This window comes from Nelumbo lutea, chromosome 6, assembly GCF_056320005.1.
Source record: "Nelumbo lutea isolate HS-2025 chromosome 6, American lotus-T2T, whole genome shotgun sequence".
Taxonomy (NCBI): Eukaryota; Viridiplantae; Streptophyta; class Magnoliopsida; order Proteales; family Nelumbonaceae; genus Nelumbo; species Nelumbo lutea.
Window position 1 is genome coordinate 43,544,944 of NC_142689.1, and position 21,423 is coordinate 43,566,366.

Genomic DNA, 21,423 nt, shown 5'->3' on the forward strand with positions numbered 1-21,423 from the left:
ATTTAAAAATTTCCTTTAGAGAAAGAAAATAAGAAATAAAAACGTACGGGGATAATAAATGATATGATAATGTTATCCCAAAAACTATCAAGATTCAAGATATTCTTAAAACATCTTGTTCTTGCTAATGTTATACAAAAATCTATCAAAATTCAAAATACTCGTCTTGCTCTTGCTAATATTATCATAAAGCTATCAAAATTCAAAATACTCGTCTTGCTCTTGCTAATATTATCATAAAGCTATCAAAATTCAAAATACTCATCTTGCTTTAGCTAATATTATCCTAAAAACTATCAAAATTCAAGATATTTTTACAATCATCTTGTTCTTCTTTCCAGCAGATAACAATAGCACTTTCCCATCAATAATATCTCCCACTTCAATAGACCTTATCTCACTCTCAACTCTGATATTGTTCAAATAAAGGCCCCCTTGCTTCAATAGGCGCCGGGCTGCTGACTTACTCTCTAGTAAACCTGTGGAAACAGAGAGGTCAACAAGAGAAGCATTCAAAACCTGCTTGTAATCCAAAGTGCAGGAAGGGACATCCTCAGCGATCCCTTCAATGGTCTTCCAATCTAAAACAGTCTCAGCTCCTGGCCTCAATGCTTCAGTTGCCTTCAAGGCTTCCAATAGACCCTCTTCACCGTGGACAAAACGGGTCACTTCTTCTGCAAGCCTCCTCTGAGCAGAATTGGGAGTATATCCAGGTCTTTTCATTCCCTCTTCCAGCTCATTGATCTCCTCCATATTCAGGAAGGTAAGAATCTTGAGAAACCTCACCACGTCCACATCTGGGAACGAGAAAAAGTACTGGTAGAACTTGTAAGGAGATAACATTGAGGGAGACAACCAGATAGCGCCATCCTCAGATTTCCCAAACTTGGTTCCATCACTCTTCAATAGAAGAGGAAATGTCAAACCATAAGCTCCATCTACCTGAAGAATCTTCCGAATAAGTTCAGTCCCAGCAGTAATATTTCCCCACTGATCACTCCCCCCTATTTGAACATTAACCCCCTCATTCTCGAACAAGTATAGGAAATCATAGCCCTGCAACAACTGATATGTGAACTCTGTATAGCTCATTCCTTGTTCGGATTCCAATCTCTTCTTAACACTCTCCTTGGCCATCATTGTACCCACCCTCGCAAATCGACCAACTTTACCTAGAAAATCCAAAAATTTGACGTCCTTCCACCAATCATAATTATTCAAAATTACAAAAGAATCATGAAGACCCAGACCTGAGTTCTTGATTTTCTCATTATCGGCAATCATAGCTAGTTTTCCTTTAGGACCCTCTTTCGAGTTTCTATTTTGATCCCATCTACCCAGAATTCTAGTTATTGTATTAACAATACCTGTTGTGTTCTTCTCTAATGTTTCGACATCCAGTTCAGGCCTCTCCAAGCTTTTACCGGATGGGTCCCCAATCCTACCAGTTGCACCGCCGATCAAGGCGACAACATTGTGACCGCATCTCTGAAACCACGACAATACAATAATTCCAAGCAAATTTCCCAAGTGCAAACTTTCAGCAGTGGGATCGAAACCACAGTAGACCTTCAAGGGATTGAGATTAGGGTTTGAACAAGCTGACCTGAGATTCTCGCTGGTTATCGATTCAAGGAGGCCCCGTTCTTCCAGAATTTCCACGACATTAAGTCGGCTAACAACATCGGAATCTTGGCTTTGCGCTTCAATGGCTCTTTGCGTGGATTGAATACATCTTATAGAGAAGAAGGTGGATTTTAGGGACGTCCTGAGGAGAAAACGGTGGTTGCTGCTATGCAAGAGAAACCTGGATGTTCGAAGGTTACTTTGGAACAAGAAAGAGAGCTTATTATTGTTGCATAAAAACCTAGCAGACGCCATAGCTGCTACGCTTGCCATAGCTGCTACGCTTGCCATAGCTGCTACGCTTGCGTACACAGCAACCGCAGTCTCCTAAAACATACCCGCCACCCAAATCACCGGCCACCAGTGAAATTTTGAAGATAGAGAAATGAAATCTGAGATTCAGACGTGGAAACCCAGAACCGGATAACTGAAGGAAACGGTTTAAGGCTGCCCTTAGAAGTTAGAAATAAACCATGACCGATCCGGCTCGGTTCTAGTTCGTCATAATTCAAGGTTCCACTATGATACCGAAAAGACATGATACCGGGAAAGACTTCTGCTCCTGACTTCTGAGGGAAAAGTGAAAACTCATTTTACGGGAATTCCAGGAATGGATTGATGTTTGATGACTTTCAAATTTCAAAATCAAGGGTTTTGTACCTATCTTTTCCCACTTCGACCCACCTTGATTGAATCGTCGTTTGCTATGTGTTCATCATGGTCGCTATCTAATTCGAACTCCAAGGCCAGTCAATCATTTTAAGACGTTTGAACACTGAGTTCTCTCATCTCAAATGCTTTCTTTCGCGCAGTGTCCCTTCGTGTCTCCCATTATTCTCAAACTCTCTAACGTCCAGGAGCAAATTGGATCTAAGAAGACCACAAACAAAGAAACTCTGCATTTGAAACTCCCTCCAGAAGAGCCACCCTTATTATTCGACTCTAGAGCAGCGGTACATCTCCTGAACTCATGCACTTCAGCGAGGAACCTGAAACTGGGGCTTTGCATCCACGCGCATGTTTTGAAATCTGGGCTCCATTCAAATGTATTCGTCAGTAATTCTCTTTTGGATTTTTATGCAAAATGTGGGCGCTTGGAAGACGCTTCCAAATTGTTCGACTGGATGCCTGAGAGGACAGTCGTGTCTTGGACGTCAATGATGGTGGGTTATTGCCAGAACGGAACTGTCGATGAGATCATATCGATTTTTAGGCAGATGCTGTTGGAAAATATCCTCCCTAATGAATTCACGTTTGCCGTTTTATTGCAAGCTTGTGGGAAGAACCGTAACTTTGATTTAACAGAGATGGTTCATGGCAATCTTGTTGCAAACGGCTTTGTCGAGCACCAGTTTTTACATAATTGTCTGATAGACGCATACTCTAAGTGTGGATTCTTGCTGGGTGTCGAGAAATTGATGAACAATTCGAGTTGCAGAGATGTGGTCTCTTGGACCTCGGCCATATCAGGTTGTATATCAAATGGACTGATCGAGAGGGCCTTTGTTTTATTCTTCCGCATGCTAGAAGATGGCATTGTGCCAAATCAGATAACGATTATAAGCATGATTCAGGCATGTTCTTTATCAGAGGAATGGCGATTATTTATGTGGATTCATGGTTATATAATAAAATCAGACTTGTGTCGGGATACCCTTGTCATGAATTCTCTTGTTGAAATATACTCCAGAAACGGCTATTTCCTCGAAGGAATGAAGATTTTTGGCAAGTTCTATTTTACAGGTGACTGTCGGTATCTCAACCCAGAGACAATGGCCAATCTTCTTCAGGGATGTGGTCACTTGGAGTGTTTGAGACAAGGGAAACAGATACATGGGTACCTGATCAAGCACCGATTCTTTCCCTCCGTGGTTGTAGAGAACTCTCTTATGGACATGTACGCAGAAAATAAACAGACTGAATCTGCGTTTAGAATATTTACAGAGATGAACAAGAGGGACGTAATCTCCTGGAACACCATGATCGCATGCTTTGTCAAGAATGGTCTCCCTTCTGAGGCATTGGAGCTTTTCCGTGAAGTACATGCCAATGGACGAGATGCCATAAAGGGGCCTGACTTTGTTACGGTTCTAACTGCGCTCCAAGCTTGCTCAGAATTAGCATCCTTGCAACTTGGCCAGATCATCCATGGCTACCTTATTAGGTCAGGCTTCCTGTATGATGTTTTCATTCAAAATTCCCTGATAGACATGTATGGCAAATCAGGCCATGCAGAATTTGCGGAGCAGATCTTCAAGGACATGCCTACTAAAGATTTGGGTTCTTGGAATTCGATGATTGCAGCATACGGCATTAATGGAAATGGAACCTCTGCTCTGCAAACGTTTTCAAATTTGAAGGAGTTGAGTGCTCACCAGCCAAATGCAATCAGCTTTCTTCACGTTCTTTCGGCCTGTGGGCATTCTGGATTGATGAATGAAGGCTTCCAGTACTTCAACAGCATGGATAAAGAATATGGCAATCAACCAAGCACAGAGCATCTCACTTGCATGGTGGATATGCTAGGGAGGTTAGGGCGGCTTGATGAAGCAGTGGATTTTATACAGAGGACGCCTTTGAGGCCTGGGCCATCTGTATGGGGAGCTTTATTGGGTGCTTGCGCATTGTTTGGCAATGTCACGGTAGCTGAGAGAGCTGTAGAAAATCTTTCTGCTTTGGAACCTGAAAGCAAGGTGTGGAGAGTTGCACTGTCAAATGTTTATGCGAGGATTGGAAGATGGGAAGATGCTGCAAAGGTAAGAAGTTTGGAAATGGACGGTAGAGATGGAGTGAGAAAGAAGGCCGGATGGAGCAGTGTGGAGGTCAGAGGGGAGAGCCACAGATTCATGGTAGGGGATACCAGACATCCTGATAGCAAGAATATCTATGAGATGTTAGACGTGATCAAAAGACAACTTGAATCTGTTTAGCTTGGCCTAGTAAAGACAACTTTTCCAACAGCTAGTTCTAGGAGCGAGGGATCACTCCATTTGCATCGAAGGGGATTCTGTCACTCTCATCTTGTGTATTGAGAAGAAGAAGATCCAGACTCCGTCGAGATTAAAATCTTTAACCGAAGATGGCTCAAGTTATCGGGTTGAGATCACCTGCCAAAAATATGTTCCAACCCTCTCAACTTATCTAACACCGCACATCTCACCTTAAGACTGGGAGTAGGACCCGCCATGCATGAGATGTGCACCGATTCTATTTTTTAGTAATTGCATAGTAGCTATACAAGCCTGAGGTATTTAGAGGAGTATTGAATCAAGACCTTTGCACGCCATCCAATCCTCCAATCCGCTAATTTGGTTAGCTTTACTATAGGCATAGGCATGATAGTAATTCAGCATCTCAGACAACTTGGAGCAAAAGAGTGGTGATTAAATTTATATTGTGAGTAAAGTTGTACAAGGTAACATATCTATAGTAGAGTGCCTTTGATATTTGCAAGCATAATAAGCTAAAAGATGAGCTAATGTGTTCTTAGTTCTATATATGTAAATGAATTTTAAATTCCTAAATTGACTTTGGAGATGCAAAATCCGTCCAAAATGCACTTGATTGATCCATGTATGTTCCATTACTAGAAGGTTTAATTTTTTTACTATTACTTTAGCATCCAATAAGACTCACACTGATTGGCATTGCAACGCTATAGCAGCTTCTAAACCCTTGATGACTGCACGAAGCTCTGTCATAACTGTCAATGGCTATGCAAGCTGACCCTTGGGCTGCAATGATCTGCCTATCATCAGATTTCTTGATGATAAAACTAATGCATGCATTGTTTGCATGTTGATCATAAGATCCATCAATGAATACTAAGATAATGGTTCTTAGTTATTGGGCTTAGGGGAAATGCCTTTAATTTGTCTTGACTGAGAGTGAGACATGAATCAACAATTATTTCATTTGCTTTGTCCACCAAAAAAGCGGGATTCACATCCTTGTTTAGATGAAACTTCTTGTTGTGTGCCTCCCTGATCATATATAGTACTTAAAATTTGGACAGAAAGCATAATCTGATATCTACATTAAAAGCCCAAGTGACTAAAGCCAATCCGAAATAAGTTATTGTAGGTGTTCACCATTCACTATATTGGAGTTTATACCAATTGGGCTTGGAACCAAACAGCTCTTGCAAAGTCACATTTGAAAAATAGATATGAAAAGCTCTCTTCTTCATGATTGCAAAAAATGCATGATACCTCTGTATTTCTATTCCACCGTCTCAACTTACTTCTTGTGGGGACTCCTCCCCATAGAGCCTTCCATGCAAACACTTGGTACTTGAAGGGCATTTTGGTTTGCCAAATTAATGACCATTTAAAGGAGGACACAGTAGAAGATGGATTTTGATTGAGAAAAGTCTAGTATGTAGATTTCACGGTATAAGTACCCAACTTATTTATCTTCCAAATTAGATTGTCAACACTTGTGGATGGTGTTATTTGTATAATATACTCAATTGAATCCTGTATAAATGAATTTTGAAGTAGAGAAAGATTTCATGTTCCATTGGGATTAAGAAAATGATTTACTTTGATATTACTCACCACCTGTGGTTGCAAGGTGGAAGGAATGCCTCCTCTGATGGTTGGAACCCAATGATCAAAATAAGCATCTATACAAGTACCATCTTGAACTAACCACAGAAGGTTAGCTTGAATGTCCCTAAGCAACTTTTGAACCTGCCTCCGCCATGGTGATGCTCGACTAATATGCTTGGTTTTAAACGGGCTAGTGTGTGAGAAGTATTTAATTTTTATATTACTTGCCCAAAGAGAATCAGGATTGGAGAGTAATCAACATATTTGTTTACCAAACATTGCCTTGTTCATCTAATGAGTATCATAGAAGCCCAGACCACCTCTTGATTTTGGCAAACAAAATATGGCCCATGAGACTGTGTAGAGTGTTGTCGGTGGATAACCCTTGCCACCAAAAGCTTCTTTGAATTTTATCGATTGCAGTGGTTATTGTCTTAGGAGCATTGTGGTGGTCATAGTGTAGAGAGGAATAGCTTGTGAAACTGTCTTTATAAGTGTAGTACAGGCTGCTTGAGAAAGCAATTTGGCTCTCTAAGTGTTTGTTATTGCCTCAATTCTTTCAACCAAATTTTTATGGTCAAATGAGACATTTTTAGAAAGCCATAACTTTGCACCCAAGTAAGTACCTATATCCTTGGAGTACTGAACACCAACCACTTTAGAGAGAAAATTTATGCTGTTTGTGCACATTTTTCTTGAAAGCAATGCTTGATTTTGTGAAATTTACCTTTTGCCCAAAGATTTGTTCAAACTCCATGATTATATCTTTGAGCCTCTTTACTTGTCTCAATTCTGCTCGGGAATATAGAATACAATCATCAACAAATAACAAGTGACTTATTGGTTGTGAAAGCTTACCAAATTTGAATCCCTCAATATGTCCAATAGTAACTTTTGTTCAACAATTGGGTAAGAGCTTCCGTTCCAATTATAAATAAGCAGGGAGATAGAGGATCTCCTTGTCATAGTCCTCTTTTAAGTTTGAAGTGACCCATAGCTTCCCCTCCTAACTTGATAGGGAAGATTGGAGTTTCCATACATTGAGCTACCATGGCAACCCACTTGTTAGGTAAATTCATTCTTCTCAATACTTCCTTAATGAATTCCTAACCCATACAATCGAAAGCCTTGGTCATATCTAATTTCAAGGCGAGCCAACCCTTGCCTTTTTTCTGTTTTGTCATTTGGTGCATAATTTCCCTAGCTAATATAATATTATCCATGCACATTTGATTTTTCAGAAAACCTAATTGGTTCTAAGAGATAATAATCTAGAGAAGAGGCTGCATTCTTTGAAACATCCATTTAGTAATGATTTTATTTAAAGCATTACATAAGCTTATAGGGCCACAATGGCATGGACTTTCAGCAGCTTTATGTTTAGGGTTGAACACAAAATTTGTATTATTTATCTAGGCAGGTAACTGACCTATATGGAAGAACTGAAGCACAAGATTGTAGATGCCCATTCCCAAAATATACCAGTATTTCTAGTAAAAACAAAGCCGAGAAACCATCAGGTCTAAGGGCCTTGTGAGGATGCATAGCCTTAGCTGCAGCGGTTACCTCTTCAAAAGTAGGTGCCATCAACAAGCTAGCCATCTGGAGATTAGAAAGAGTGGAGAATTGGACATTATCCAATTGGCTTGAAGTGAAGAATTCCTCCTCATTACAATGTTGTTTAAGAAGGTGCTTGAGCGACTACATAATCTCAGTTTTATCAGTAGTCCATTCACCTAACTGAGTTTTAATACAGTCTATTCCTTGTCTTTGTCTCTTGTATTTTACTACTTGATGAAAGAATTTAGTGTTTCTATCTCCCACGACTAACCATAATTCCCTTGATTTCAGATGCCACAGTTGTTCTTCTTTCTTAAGCCAATCATCATACTCCTTTTGCAGTCTTTGGTATACTTCTAATGCTCTAGAAGTGAGGTCCCTTGATTGCATGTTTTGTTGGCAGGTGATATTAACTCCCATCGGTTAAACTTGAAAATGGAATATTTTCCTATTGGAAAAATTAAATTGAAGTGGCAATTCAATTAGATTTTAGATTTTTCTTTTTTTTTTTGGTAAAATTAGATTTTAGATTTATAGTGTGGACAAGTTGAACTTGATTCACCTAAATCTCATTAACTTTTCCATCTTCCGATGTCAATATATGGGATTGGTGGGAATCCCTATGGGATGTTCCAGTTCTGTATGAAGAATATTGCTTCAATACAGTGAAACGGGATGTTACCAATGCAAGGCTGTAAAGGCTGTTTGACTGGTGTTTGAATAAACGATGTTTGATCTAAGTGTCGCCCATGGGTCACGGTCTATGGGGCACAAATGTGAATTTAGAAACAACCAAGTTTTTAATAAGTGAAAATTGCAGATTATTACCTTATACTTTGGACCTAGTCTCACTTTGGTCCACAAACTTCAAAAGGTGATGGGACCTTTAGGATTTTGAGTTGTCCACCCATCAATTAAAATGGAGGTGATGGGACTTCTAGAATTTGCATTGAAAAGAATTTTTAGTAAAACTCGGTTGGGAGAGGGAAGGGGTTAGGCATCCCTCTCCCGAGTCTGATAGGTGGGGTCCACATGGGGTTCCATATAGGCAAAGAACAAGCACAAATAAGTAATAAAGATAAAGACACAAAACAAGCAAACAAATTAACCAAAAAAGCTCCCTATTTTATATTTATTTATTATGTTTATTTGTTTTTTTATTTTATTATATTTATTTATTTATTATATATATTTTATTGTTTTATTAATTTTTAATTTTATATTATTTTATTTTTCACTTTTTTATTTGTTATGCTTTATTAATTCTTCTTCTCTTTTTATATTATTTATTATTATTATTATTATTATTCTTTTGCTTTTATAATATTTTCTTTTTTCTATTCTAAATTTATGTTCACCTATTTGTCATTATTTAATTATCTCATTCTTTCTATATTTTTTATTTTTTTATTTATTTTTCTATATTTTTCATTTTTCATCCTTTTACCATATTCTCAAAGGGCCCTATTTCTATGTTTATTCACTGAAATTTTCTTTTGTTCATTCTACTCAACCCAAAAAAATAGGTTTTTATATTTCCCCATTAATTCCCACTTTTCTTAATTTTTTTATTATACTCTTTTATTTCCTTTCTTTTATTATCCTTATTTTTGTTACATATCTCCCCTACTCTCTATTAGTGATGCCCTTCTCTTTTCAGTCTAACCCTAATAAGAGGGATTGTCCTGTTTTTTTTTATCAGATTTTTCTTTATCATCCTTTATTTGTTTATTTATTATTTATTTCTTTTTAGGATGTTCGAACATGCTCTACTAACATGGATGACCTACAGGAACTGAAAATCTCACACATTGATTAAATATTAGAATCATCAAATAGAGGATATATATATCACAATGAAGTAAGTATCGATCATAATGATGAGATAAGCCCAATACTAAAAACAGGGGAGAAGAACAATGTAGGTGCAAATTTTTTTTTATACAATGATTACAATTTTTGAAGAACACCCTGATAGAAACTTGAACTTCTAACCATAAGATAAGTAAAGAAGAGACTTAACAGCATCATCAATCAAGATTTGATGTAGCGCGATCTAGTCACTCCTAACTGGCTAGGGCCTCGCTCCTATCTGGCAACGGACAGCACCTGAGAAGGAGAAGAAGATGAAGGATTCCCGGGGAGCTCACCCGACGGGAACACTCCGATGCTTGAGTTAGAACTCGGTGGAGAGCTTAGAGAGTTGCAAAGAAATAAATGCTAAGAGTGAGGATGCGCAATTTTCAATTACCTTTTTCCTTGGGGGTTGGAGCCCTTATATATTAATGCTCTGTCAAATCGGGTGTAACCACCTCTGATTCTTTGCTACAGCCGTTATTCGCCAGGCTGATTCGATTGGTGCAGGTATCCTTCACAGAGTACGGTTCTGTCAGTTGAGAGACGTTATGCAGGGTTGGCGTGCACGCCGCCGCCTGACGTGAGATGTGGGCACAATCCTATGGACTGGCAGGTGTTGCGCCGCCGGACAAGAGATGTGGGAGCAGTCTGATAAGCACGGTCTTGTCGGATAAGAAGTTTCCCGTAGACTCTGGGTTACTCAATAGCGAGCTCCTTCGTAGCGAGCTCCCTTGTAACGAACTCCTTTGTAGTGAGCTCCAATAGCGAGCTACCTTGCATCAAGCCGTTCTATAGCGGGCTGTAGCGAGTTGTCTTGTGGCGAGCTATTCTGTTGGGGTTTCAACGAGCTCATTATGCCGAGTTGAGGCCAAGCTATCATGCTGAGCTGTCACTTATGTCGAGTCATATCCACGTGTCCCTTAGTTAGGAGGTCGGGTCAAATCACCCTCCATCAATTGCCCCCCACTCCTCGGGTGGAGTGGTCCATCAATTGACTGATCACATGATCTATACGCGCGGATGTTAGGCGACTTTTGGATTTTTTTGGCACCAAAAAATGTGCCAAACTGCCTTCAGTTTCGGAAGACGTGTAGCTAGCTTTATTTCAGTCTCAGAGGACGTGCAACTGGCTTTATTATAAGCCGTTGGATCCGCTTTGATCGAGACCGTTGGTTTTCTTGGCACAGTCGCTATAAATAGGAGGGCCCCAGGCCTCATTTTCTTTACGCCAACTTGCCTTGCTTTTAGTTTGAGGTCGCGCCTTCACCTTGTTCTCGAGCTCTCCCTGTTTTTGTCACTTTCTCAGTTCACTTTTCTGGTGAGTCCTCTACTCTGTCCAAACAATGGCTGGGTATCCATAGTATGGTAGCTTTTCCCGAGATGGTAACTAGGGTGAGGTCACCTCGAGCTTGGGGGTTCCCTGAAGGGCAAGCTCCAAAAGTCTGAGAGGCCTCCGATAACTCGGCTTCCACTTCTCGGGGTCGGGAACCGGATAACTTCGGCCCATCCTCCATGTCAATGGAGAGGCTTCAAGCCCTAGTCTCTTACTATAACCTCCCTAGGGATCTCATTTACAGCCTCCCATCTAGCAATTATCCCTAGGAACATGGCCACGACGAGATCGTGATCTTTGAGGAGCAGCTCGTGGCTGGTCTCCGACTCCCTCTACACCCTTTGATAGTGGAGGTTCTTACCCATTTCAATGTCACCATAGACCAACTCCATCCGAACTTAATCCGGAATGTGGTTGGGATAATTTCTCTATTTTTCAAGTACTGTCTTCCTCTTTCCCTTGATATCTTTTCCACTATCTTGTCAATTAAGAATGCCTCCCCCGGAGCCCCTCCCGAAAGGCGCTCTTATTACTTTTCCCCCCGTCCTGGCTTCAAGCTCCTCCATGAGCTGCCAAACAGGATCTCAGCCTAGAAGCAGGGTTATTTTGTAGTTCGCAACCCCGAGGGGTGGTTCTTTCTGACCTAATGGAGGGTCTCCGTTCAAGATCCAGGCGTTTAGTTGAACCCAAAGGTTCAAGAGACGCTGCAGTCTTGGGCGGGGGTAGGCTTCCTCTGTTCGGACTACCTGGTTGAGGACAAGCTCGTGCAGGCCAGCCTGAGCCCCGGTAGGTTACCTTTAGGTTGCCTTCTTCATTTTTTTTTCCGAGCTGGACTAGTGCCTTGTGATTCTTGCAGCCAACATGTCTGGTGTGGATGCATATCTCCTTTTGTCAAGCAACCAGAAGCGTAGGGCAAAGAGGTCACACCCCAACCAAGCGTCCACTTCTGGGGTCACCGAGTTCGAGGCTACGGACCCGGCCTTTGTTCCACCGCTGAAGGTCCCACCTATGCCATTCGAGGGAGTAGCCGCGGGAGGCAGTGAAGAAGAAGAGGTCCCACCTCAGAAGCAGTACCCTCGGGCTGCGCAGTCCAGTCCCACCGTCTTCCCATGATTTCCTACCTAGGGGAGGGACGAAAGTGTCACCAACTTCCTCGTGGCCTCGCGGAGGAGCCAGCAGGCGGTCGGTCACGAGGAGATCGTGAACTGGGCCAGGATGCAGCCTAGACAGCTCTCTAAGTTGGCTTCGGCTCACTGCATGGTGGTAAGTGGCTGCTTCTTCCCTTTTTCTCCCCTCTTTCTTTTCTCTCTCCCCCTTACTTACCTCAACTTTCTATTGGCAGTTGAACTCTACTATTCATGCCATGGCCTGTTAGACTTCCATTTACTCCCAGGATGCCATCAATCAGAAGTCGGAAGTGCAGAGGCTCCAACGCGAGCTCGACCAGGTCCAGGATGAGGTCCTCTAGGCTCAAAAGGGGAGTGAGGCCCATGAGCTGCTCATTAGGGACCAGGAAGCACGGATCTCCTAACTGTTTGAGAAGAGTGCCCGTTATAGGGAGGAGTCTTCGAGGGTGGTAGCAGAGAGGGAGCTTCTTCGTCAGCAAGTCCAGAGCTTGGAGTCAACGCTCCATGAGCGGAACCGTAAATTCGACGCCGCGATGGAGGGAGAGCGGGCTAAGGCAGTGGAGGACTTTAAAGAGTCCTAGCAGTTCCACGACCTCTAGGTTGAGTACGGTTATAAGTCCTACCACTCGAGGTTCAAGCTTTGCCGATGGCTGGTCCGGAAGAAGTTCTCTAGTCTTAACCTTGAAGGTGTAATAATGAGGGACCTGGCCCCAGAGACAGCGGACACTGCGGAGGAGGAGGAGAGCGATGAGGACGTAGAGGAGGTGGGATCTTGAGGCTGGTTGCTCTTTTTTTTTCTTCTAAAATGAATCTTTTGAAGTGGTTGCTCCCAGGCGGCTGAGCCCGATTCTCTTTCTTTTATTTCTGTTTTGATGTACTCTCCCGGGCTGTTAAGCCCGGTTCTTTCTTTATAATAATTAGTAATGAAATGTTTGTTAGACAGTCTTGTATGCCCTTAGCTTGAATCGGACTTGATGTACTTTTGTTATTTAGTGGAAATAAATTAAAGTGCATGTTTGATTCATGTTGTTTGGTAGAATTCTGTGTAAGACCCTAAAAATGGACACTTATAGAAACTTGTGTTAGTTTTAAATGTTCACAGCCATTGGATAAGTCTGGGGAGATTTATCCTGCCAAGGCTGATACTGGTGTGCCACCAAGTGTTGGGATGGCTTGTTTTGGTCATCAGGGTAAGACCCAAGGCACATGCAGTATGGGATTGCTTGAACCCTTGAACCGGACCAAATTTCCAGTATTGCCCTAGACCTTGGAGACAAATGGGAAAAACTAAAAAGTTACACCTGACCCCTAGACTCGATTATGACACATCACTGGGTGTCAGATCAGGCTGTCTTTGATGTGTCAATCAGTGAGATCCTTAGTAGGGGTCAAAACCTGGACATGTTGGGGCAGTCTGAGAATTCATCTGAGTGAGTGGTCATAGTGACAGGATCAGCCCCTTTGTCGGACAATGGTAATGATTGGTAATGCACTCTCTCTGATGGAAACCAAATTGCCGACAGTTGATTTCAATCGTTGGAATTTTGTTTTTCAAAATAAGATATATATATATATATATATATATATATATAGTATATGTACGATTTCAAAAGATTTGTAAAAGGTTTTAATTCCCGGGATCCATGTGAGTAGAGAGTGCGGCACTGTTCCTTGCAGCCGAGAGAGAGGTCTTCTCTTGTCGAGCAATGCTTGATCATTAAGGGCTGAGAGGTTAAGTGTAAGACCATTTAGGATAATACCTGATGGGATAATCTTGCACCTGCCCACAGTCCCTGGGTTTTTATAAGATGGCTTGGCCCAGGGACCACTTAATGTAAGTGTTGGGCCCATAGGGTCCATGTGATGGGCTCAAGGGGGTCACTGAGTCTTTCAGTGAATTCAGCTAGGCCTTGTAATAAAGGCTGGGTCGAACCCATGTGGCTGGTGTGTAGATCAATGCTTGGGTCCCACGCCATACAAAGAAGCCCAACTAGGCAGCAGGTTGGAAACTAGTCAAACACTGAACACTTAATGGGCCAAAAGCCCATTTCAAACTGGGCTGATATGATCACCAGTTCATAGGGCGAATCTGAGATTAGTGTTAGTAAAAGGATTGGGTCTTTGATCTTATCCACTCTAAGAGACCAAATTCAAATTAGATTTGAATCTGGTAACCTCCTGATAACATCAGGAGTTAACTAACTTAATCTGCAGATAGGATTAAGATTAACCTCTATCCAAATACTGATTTGGATTTGGGATAACTCCCAAAATATTGGGACGTTTCTTAATCAAGAAGAAAGAGGAGAAAACCCTAGCAGAAATATCAGATTTCGAACTAAGGGGGTTGGAGTAAGCAAGACACACATCCTGCAATCTGAGATTTGATCTCTCACATACTCCAGAGAGAAGAGAAAATTCTGCCCTCTTCGTCCCTGGACTTCTCCTCCTTCAGCCGCCGCCACTACCTATTGGAAGATTGGATATTTGTAGCAACAGGAAGTCAAGAAAGCAGTTCTTGACAATAGTCTTGCAAGAAAGACACTAGGATTCGGTGTTCAAGGTTTCCAAAGGGTTCTTGTGAAGAATCCAGTGTATAGGGCGCACCCTGCTGGTTCCATTGCATCCACAGCTGTGCCATCTTCAGCAGGAGTAGATCTTGGTCACTTCTTTGGGCGTGAAACCAACTTTGGGAGATATTATTTCTCCGGATCAGGTATAATCCTTCCTGTTTCCTTTTGGTTCAGATCTGGTTTATTTATGGTTCAAGTAGGATCCTTGAATAATGTGTTTTAAATTTAGGGAATATGATTCCCAGTTGGAAGAAGGTAGGAAATTTTTTGAAATTCGCCCCATTCCGCACCTTTTTTGGCGTCCATTAGATGGATCCTACCATTCTTTCAGTGGTATCAGAGCTACAGGTTTGAATCTTGAACCAAAAGAAAATCAGATCTGACCCTGCGCAGATGAACAGAAAATGTTCTGCCAAGATCTGCGTAGATTGCTTTCCTTTTTTTTCAAGAAATGGTTTCTTGTTAAGGGCGTTTGATATGAAATTAATTTTGTTAAATCCAAAAATTTATTTAGAATTGTTCTTTATTTATTTTGGATTTAATGGACTGTTCGAACCTGGAGATCGCAGTGTAGTTTTGGTGCAGATAGTCTGTGCACCCTTTTTTCTTCCTTTTATTATTATTTGGTTTGTAAATATTTTTTTTCTAGACTGAATGTATAGGATTTGATCAAGAATGTAATTAATTAATAGAAATAGGATTTCTGTTTTTTATTTATTTTCTTGATTAAAGAAGAAGGAAGAAGATGGCAGCGTTGGAGATTTGTAGATGGAGAAATCACATACTGTGATTTATAGTTTATGAAACTGTAACTTTTGTAATTAACCTCTGTTTTGCAGGTGGTACGAACAGTCCATATTTTTTATTTGTGATTGTCTAAAATAAAAAATTATTAATTTCATATCTCTCTTGAATTGAAAATCAGTTTTGGACCTTTTCGGACTAGATTGCACCAAAATTGTTTGGACCGAATCTGAGATTCGAAGGGGGCTGTTTTTCAGTCCATATTTCTCACACTGATTATTCCAAATTTGATGTTCAATTCAGCCCACCTGTAAAGCCCAGTTTTAAAGGGTTAAAACTGCAAAAGCCCATTGTTGTGAGAAAAGCTGTATGGGCCGAACTGCTAACTGCAATTCAGCCCATACACCTAGTAAACATTAATTGTTAATGCTTTAAGTTTTAAATGGGCCATTCGATGGGCTTTACAGCAGTTAATTGATTGGATCAATTCTTCCTTTACATGTGATGTTTGGATGTATGATGTGCTGCGACCATGGGCTATAAGCACTTGGCCCATTTTAACTCGTTAGTGGCTCTTGCGCACACAATGGCTGAATGCACATCATTGCTATGGTGTCCCTTAAGGTCATTGGATGACCCCTCTCCGCTTGGTGGGCCCCACAATCCTGAAAAGGGATGCGTACGGAATCCCTAGCCGATTGAGGCCCACCAGAAATCTGGCTTTATAAAAGTCAGTGGGAACCACTTTGGTTTAACCTAAATAAGAACTAGGGCATAATTTTGTTCCCTCCAAGTAAATATGAGTGTGTGTGATAGGGAGATCTATTTGATGGACTCTCTAAAGGCCTTTCGTCATTAGCACAATGATGGGTCCATCAGTAATGAGGAAACGCACCATAAAATTGGGCTATCCATTTGTTAATGGATCTGTTAGAGTGTTTCATTAGATGATAGGGCGTCATAGACCGATGTGGGAGGGACTTCACCAGAAAATGGGAACTCTCTCACGGTACCTTGGCATAACCTGAATATGATGGGTGTGCACTCACTGGACAGAAAGGTTTTGATGTGTGGCTCATTGTGACACTATCAAGTGCACTAGCCGTTCAAGTAATAAAGTAGTGAGTGAAGTATCGTTCCCACGAGGATTTAGGAAACAATTACCAATACTAAATTGAGCACTTCTTATCTGATCAACAAATAAATCAAAACTTTAATGAAAGCTAAAAAATCCTAAATTAAAATCTATCAAAATCATTGGCCCAATTGCCTTCAAATCAGGTTAGAAGAGTAAGCAGTAAATGTCAATCTCAGAATTCAGCAATTTATCAATTTGGATCATTCAAATAAATCATGATTGAGCCTTGGTTTGGTGAAACCCCAAGGTCATGAACAGTCTCACTCAAGCGCATGTTCATCCTATGCATGAGTGACGGTTCTTCTATCTCTAGCAAGAATCTAATCCCCATGCATGCATTTCTTCAAACACTTCTAAGGCATCAATTCAAATCTGAATTGATCACCAACTGAATTGTGCAAGTTATCTCTAACCTTGCACTCAATTTAGTTCTTGAATAGTAGATCTGAATTCCTAGAGTCTCTCTCAAGCACTCTAGGAATTCCAAGTTGTAGATTAATTCGGCCAATCTGAAAATTGCAGATCTGAATTCTCTTTCAAGCAATTCAGATCTTGCAATCTCAGATCTGAGAATTCAGATCTGAGTTTTGAAGGTTAGTTGGCCGAATTGATCTGCAATAACACCCATATTCAAGAAACTTCAAGTACAGTCCATGATCATTTGAATGAATCAAAAAGAATTAGATTGCTGAACTGAAATTTTACAAGCTGAAATACATCAAGGAAGAATGGAAAAAAAGGAGAAAGAATAAAGAAAATATAACAAAGAAACTGAATTCGAATCAAAAGAGAATGAAACTACAATTGATTTATTACAAAAGATCTTTGAATCACAAACCCTCAATTCGAACTCACCTTCTCATCTAGCTTGCTTGTCTTGAACTTCCTTCAGCCCTTCTTCTTCTTCTTCCTTGCGCCTAGCCTTCTTCTCTTCTCTTCTCTCAAGGTGGCCGAACCTCTAAGAGTGGGAGAGCCTTCCTCTCAAGCAATTGAACACCTCTCCCCCTTCCTAGAGGCCTCCTTATATAGTTTTTCAAGGGGGCTCTTGCCCCTTCTTGAAGCCTCTATAATGGGGTGTATTACACCCCTTTCTTGAACTTTCTAGAGCTCTCTTGAAAGCCTCCTAAGGGCTGCTATTTGGGCTGCACTTAGGATCTCTCTTAGCACATAATAGCTATACATTGAGCTGCTCTTTTGGGCTGAGAATGGGCCTTCCTTGCTGGGCCGAATTCTACTCTTAGCTAGGCTTTTTTTCTTGGATTTTTTCAAGGAATCCACTTGCTCTTCTTGGGCCGAAGTGCTTTCTCTTGCTTCCACAACCGAGCTGGACTGAAATTGGTCTTTTTGAACATTCTTTTCTTGCCTTTTTTCGTCATTTTCTTGGATTAATTATCCCTGAACTTATTCTTAGCATTAAGCTAAATTAAGGCAAAAATTAATAAAACCGGCATAAAAATCCATGCTAAAGTCCTCAAAAATTATAGATAAATTGTAAGTTCATCAAATACCCCTACACTTAAGCTTTTGCTTGTCCTCAAACAAGGACATCAGCCATAAACTGAACATTCCCCCCCTTCTGTTCTTACCATTTACCTGGTGAACTTTTTAAGATAGAAATTCATTCAGTAGTTGGGGGACTTTTGTAAGTGCTCAACTCTTATTCTTGTAAATTACTATTTAAGATATGTATAAGATCCAAGGAAAGGAGAATATGAATTTCATCATAGTCTACCCTTCACTCCTAATTCATATATAAATCAGCTCCTTAATTGTCAAGGTTAATAATCAAATTTCACTAAATTTCACATCTGTAACTATATCTTAATGAGAGTTCAACTTTAGAGTGCCCCTTTGAACCTCAGCTATCACCACAATTTCTTAATTCTAGGGGTGAGTGCATCTTATGCTCCATCTCACACTGGTCACTTGCTTGAGGTAGGTAAATAGGACTCATGTTCTAAGCTGCTAGTTTTACTATTCAGCTCAGAATAGCGGAGTCAATTTGGGCTTTTGTCCTTCTTTGCAATTATTGAACTTCAAGAATCAGCACTTCAGATGTGCACTAGCTCTCTTGACCATTAACCATGAAATCAAGGGCTTCCATACACATGAAGATAGTTAGGGCTAGTCATGCTGAAAAGCATATTCAGCTCCCCTTTTCTCATGCATATATCAAATTGGGTCATTCACAAGAATAAAAACTTAACAAGTACATCAGTCTCCCTCAACTCATTGAATTCCTTCTTAAAAAAAAAATCATCAAATAAATAGTAATGAACTTGAGGGGTTCCAGTCTTTTTTGGTTATGTCATTGCCTGCATATGTGTGTTGGGGTGAATGAGGTGCATGGTTTCAGCCCCCATACCCTAGCCTCGGGCTCACTCCCCCACACTTGAGATGAACATTGTCCTCAATGTTCCTAGTGTTAGGGAGTCACAATAAAACCAACAAGAGAAATTCCAAGTAAAGAGAAGGGTGTATAGAGGACTTCCTGAAGATTAATTTCCCGATATGCAAGAGTTCTTTTGGTGGGAGCCTCTTCTGCTAGAATTTACTTGCAAGAGAGATCAAGAGCTTTGTTCTAACTAAAAATAATTTAAACCAAATAATAAAAAGACTACTATACACAATTCCAAACAATGTAAATAATTTAACCAGTCTGTAATACACAACAGAAACTTACAAGGCCAAGAAGTTTGAATTCTATCTAACAAAAAATAAATAAATAAATAAATTTAAAAAAAACAAGATCAAAAGCTAATATAAATATCTTTTGGAATCTGATATGCAAGTGATAAACAAGTGATTTACGAGATTGAAACTAGCCTAGAAGTCTAAGAGTTCTTGAAATCAGCACACTACCAAAGTTATTTGATTTTTTTTTTTTTTTTTTGTTGTGTGCTCAGATCTGCATTAGAATTTCAGCAATGTAAGTGAACGTGTGCAGATCTGATCCACACTAATAAATTTGCAAACTAGAAAAACATAACTCCATTACTGAAACTAAACCAACATTCAAGTGTGAAGTAGATGTTCAATGGAAAAGAGAGCTAGCTAAATCAGCAATGGAGTTTATTACACACTATTCTAAACTTAAATGAACATAAGTAAACAAATCTAAAATCTACTATAAACAGATCTACAATCATTGCTGAATTTATGATCTTTAAGCTGCTCTTCAAGTTCTAACCAAAAAAAAAAAATCAGATTTGAAAACTTAACTTTTGAGAACAGTCACTTACAAAAACTCCAAACCTAATATCAATAAGTAGGTCTAAAATCTGTTGTAGTTAGGTCTGAAATAAGTTTGATCCCAAGAGCTTAAGACTTCTCTTTCAAGTCCCAACTTAAATGTCTTGTATGCCTCAATTGATTGTAGAGACCTGAAATCAGATCTGCAATTTTATAATGAAAGCAGCCTTGATTCAGATCTGAATACCATTACATCAAAAATATGAAGCTCTTTTTGGACCTCACAAACATCAGTCCTAATCCAATACAACCAATTCAGATTGGGTGCAAGTGATTTAAAAGATGACAAAACATCAAGTTCACAAAAATTTCAGATGATGTACTTATACTGCCTCTGATTCTCATGCACTTCAGAACTGATTTTACCATTCATGGCTTAAATTTTCATCAATGAGGCAAGTCTGATGCATCAAATTGTGAATTGGGTGCTGTTACTACCTGAATTCACATCAAAATAGAGTGGGTTCAGGTCTGAGTTTAGATGAACTCAGATCTGAACCTAGCAGAATGCAGTCCTGCAACCGGCTGAACACAGATCTGAACTTCAAATTTGAGTTTCAGATTTGTAAACTCACATGCTATTTTTTCATTGTTTTCTTTTTCTTTTCTTTATCTATTTTTTTCTTTTTTTTTAAATAAATCTAAAACAAAATACAGCAATGCAACCAAAATCTTTTTGGATGAGTGCAGGTCTGATTGATGAATGCAATTCAGATCTGAACTTATTTAAATTTTTTTTTTCGGTTGAGTGCTGCAGTTCTGCTATAGCAGATCTGAGTGCCGAATGCAACTCAGATCTGCAACACTCATGATTTTGTGATTTTTTTTTTTAGAGGGTAATAACTTCAAGATAGAAAGAAAAACAGGTCTCCTTTTATTAAAATTAAACTGAAACAAGGAAAATAAAGTAATCTACTAAAGAGAAAAGAAGCATGACTACAGTAATACAGCAGTTGCATTCAAAGCAAAAATGAAAAATTAAGCAAATTAAACCAACTATGAATGCAATGCTGAATAACTACATCTGAAGAACTACATCTACCAGCTACACTAAATCAGCAATCAAATATGAAGTAGATCATCAATGGGAAAGAGAGCTAACTAGATCAGCAGTGGAGTTTCATGCTAATTGTTGTACTGTTGCAGCCATGCTACAACTCTGAATGCTAGTGGAATGCAATGCTGCTTTCATTGAATATTTGAGGCATCACAATTATTCAATCCAAACACACATCCTCAGCAAATTTAGATTGGGTACAAGTGGGTAAAGCCAAGAATTCAGTCCACCCATAATTCATAGTATGCTCTGTATCAGTTCAGTCCTCACATCATATCAACTGCATTTCAGATTTGAATTTCTCTCATTCCTTGCTATCCATTCACCCTTGAGGCAGGTTGGATGTATCATAGGGTGGATTGGGGTAGTGATGGCACCCAATTGACCTCAAACTTGCATCGGTTCAGATCTGAATTCAGAGGAATTCAGATCTGAACTCAAGTCTGAGTTTGGATCTGAATTCTCAATTGCCTTACCTTCAGTCATTGCTACCAAATTGCCTTTGAGGAGTAGCAGAAGTGTCCTCGGGTAAATTGGGGTGGTTATGACACCCAATTCACCTCAAATTTGCATCAGTTCAGATATGTGTTAAGAGGAACTCAG

The 21,423-nt window shown here is 40.0% G+C and overlaps 1 protein-coding gene and 1 pseudogene across 2 annotated transcripts; one reads left to right on the forward strand and one right to left on the reverse strand.

Moving 5' to 3' along the window:
- Nucleotides 1-201: 201 nt before the first annotated feature.
- Nucleotides 202-2,066, reverse strand: LOC148848784 (tyrosine--tRNA ligase, chloroplastic/mitochondrial pseudogene; annotated as a pseudogene). The gene has a single exon (XR_016100235.1). The product of XR_016100235.1 is annotated as a tyrosine--tRNA ligase, chloroplastic/mitochondrial pseudogene (transcript).
- Nucleotides 2,067-2,074: 8 nt separating this feature from the next.
- Nucleotides 2,075-5,170, forward strand: LOC148848785 (pentatricopeptide repeat-containing protein At4g21300-like). Its single transcript, XM_088948142.1, has one exon. The coding sequence runs from the start codon at nt 2,421-2,423 to the stop codon at nt 4,554-4,556; it is 2,136 nt and encodes a 711-aa protein (XP_088804268.1). The 5' UTR covers nt 2,075-2,420; the 3' UTR covers nt 4,557-5,170.
- Nucleotides 5,171-21,423: the final 16,253 nt, after the last annotated feature.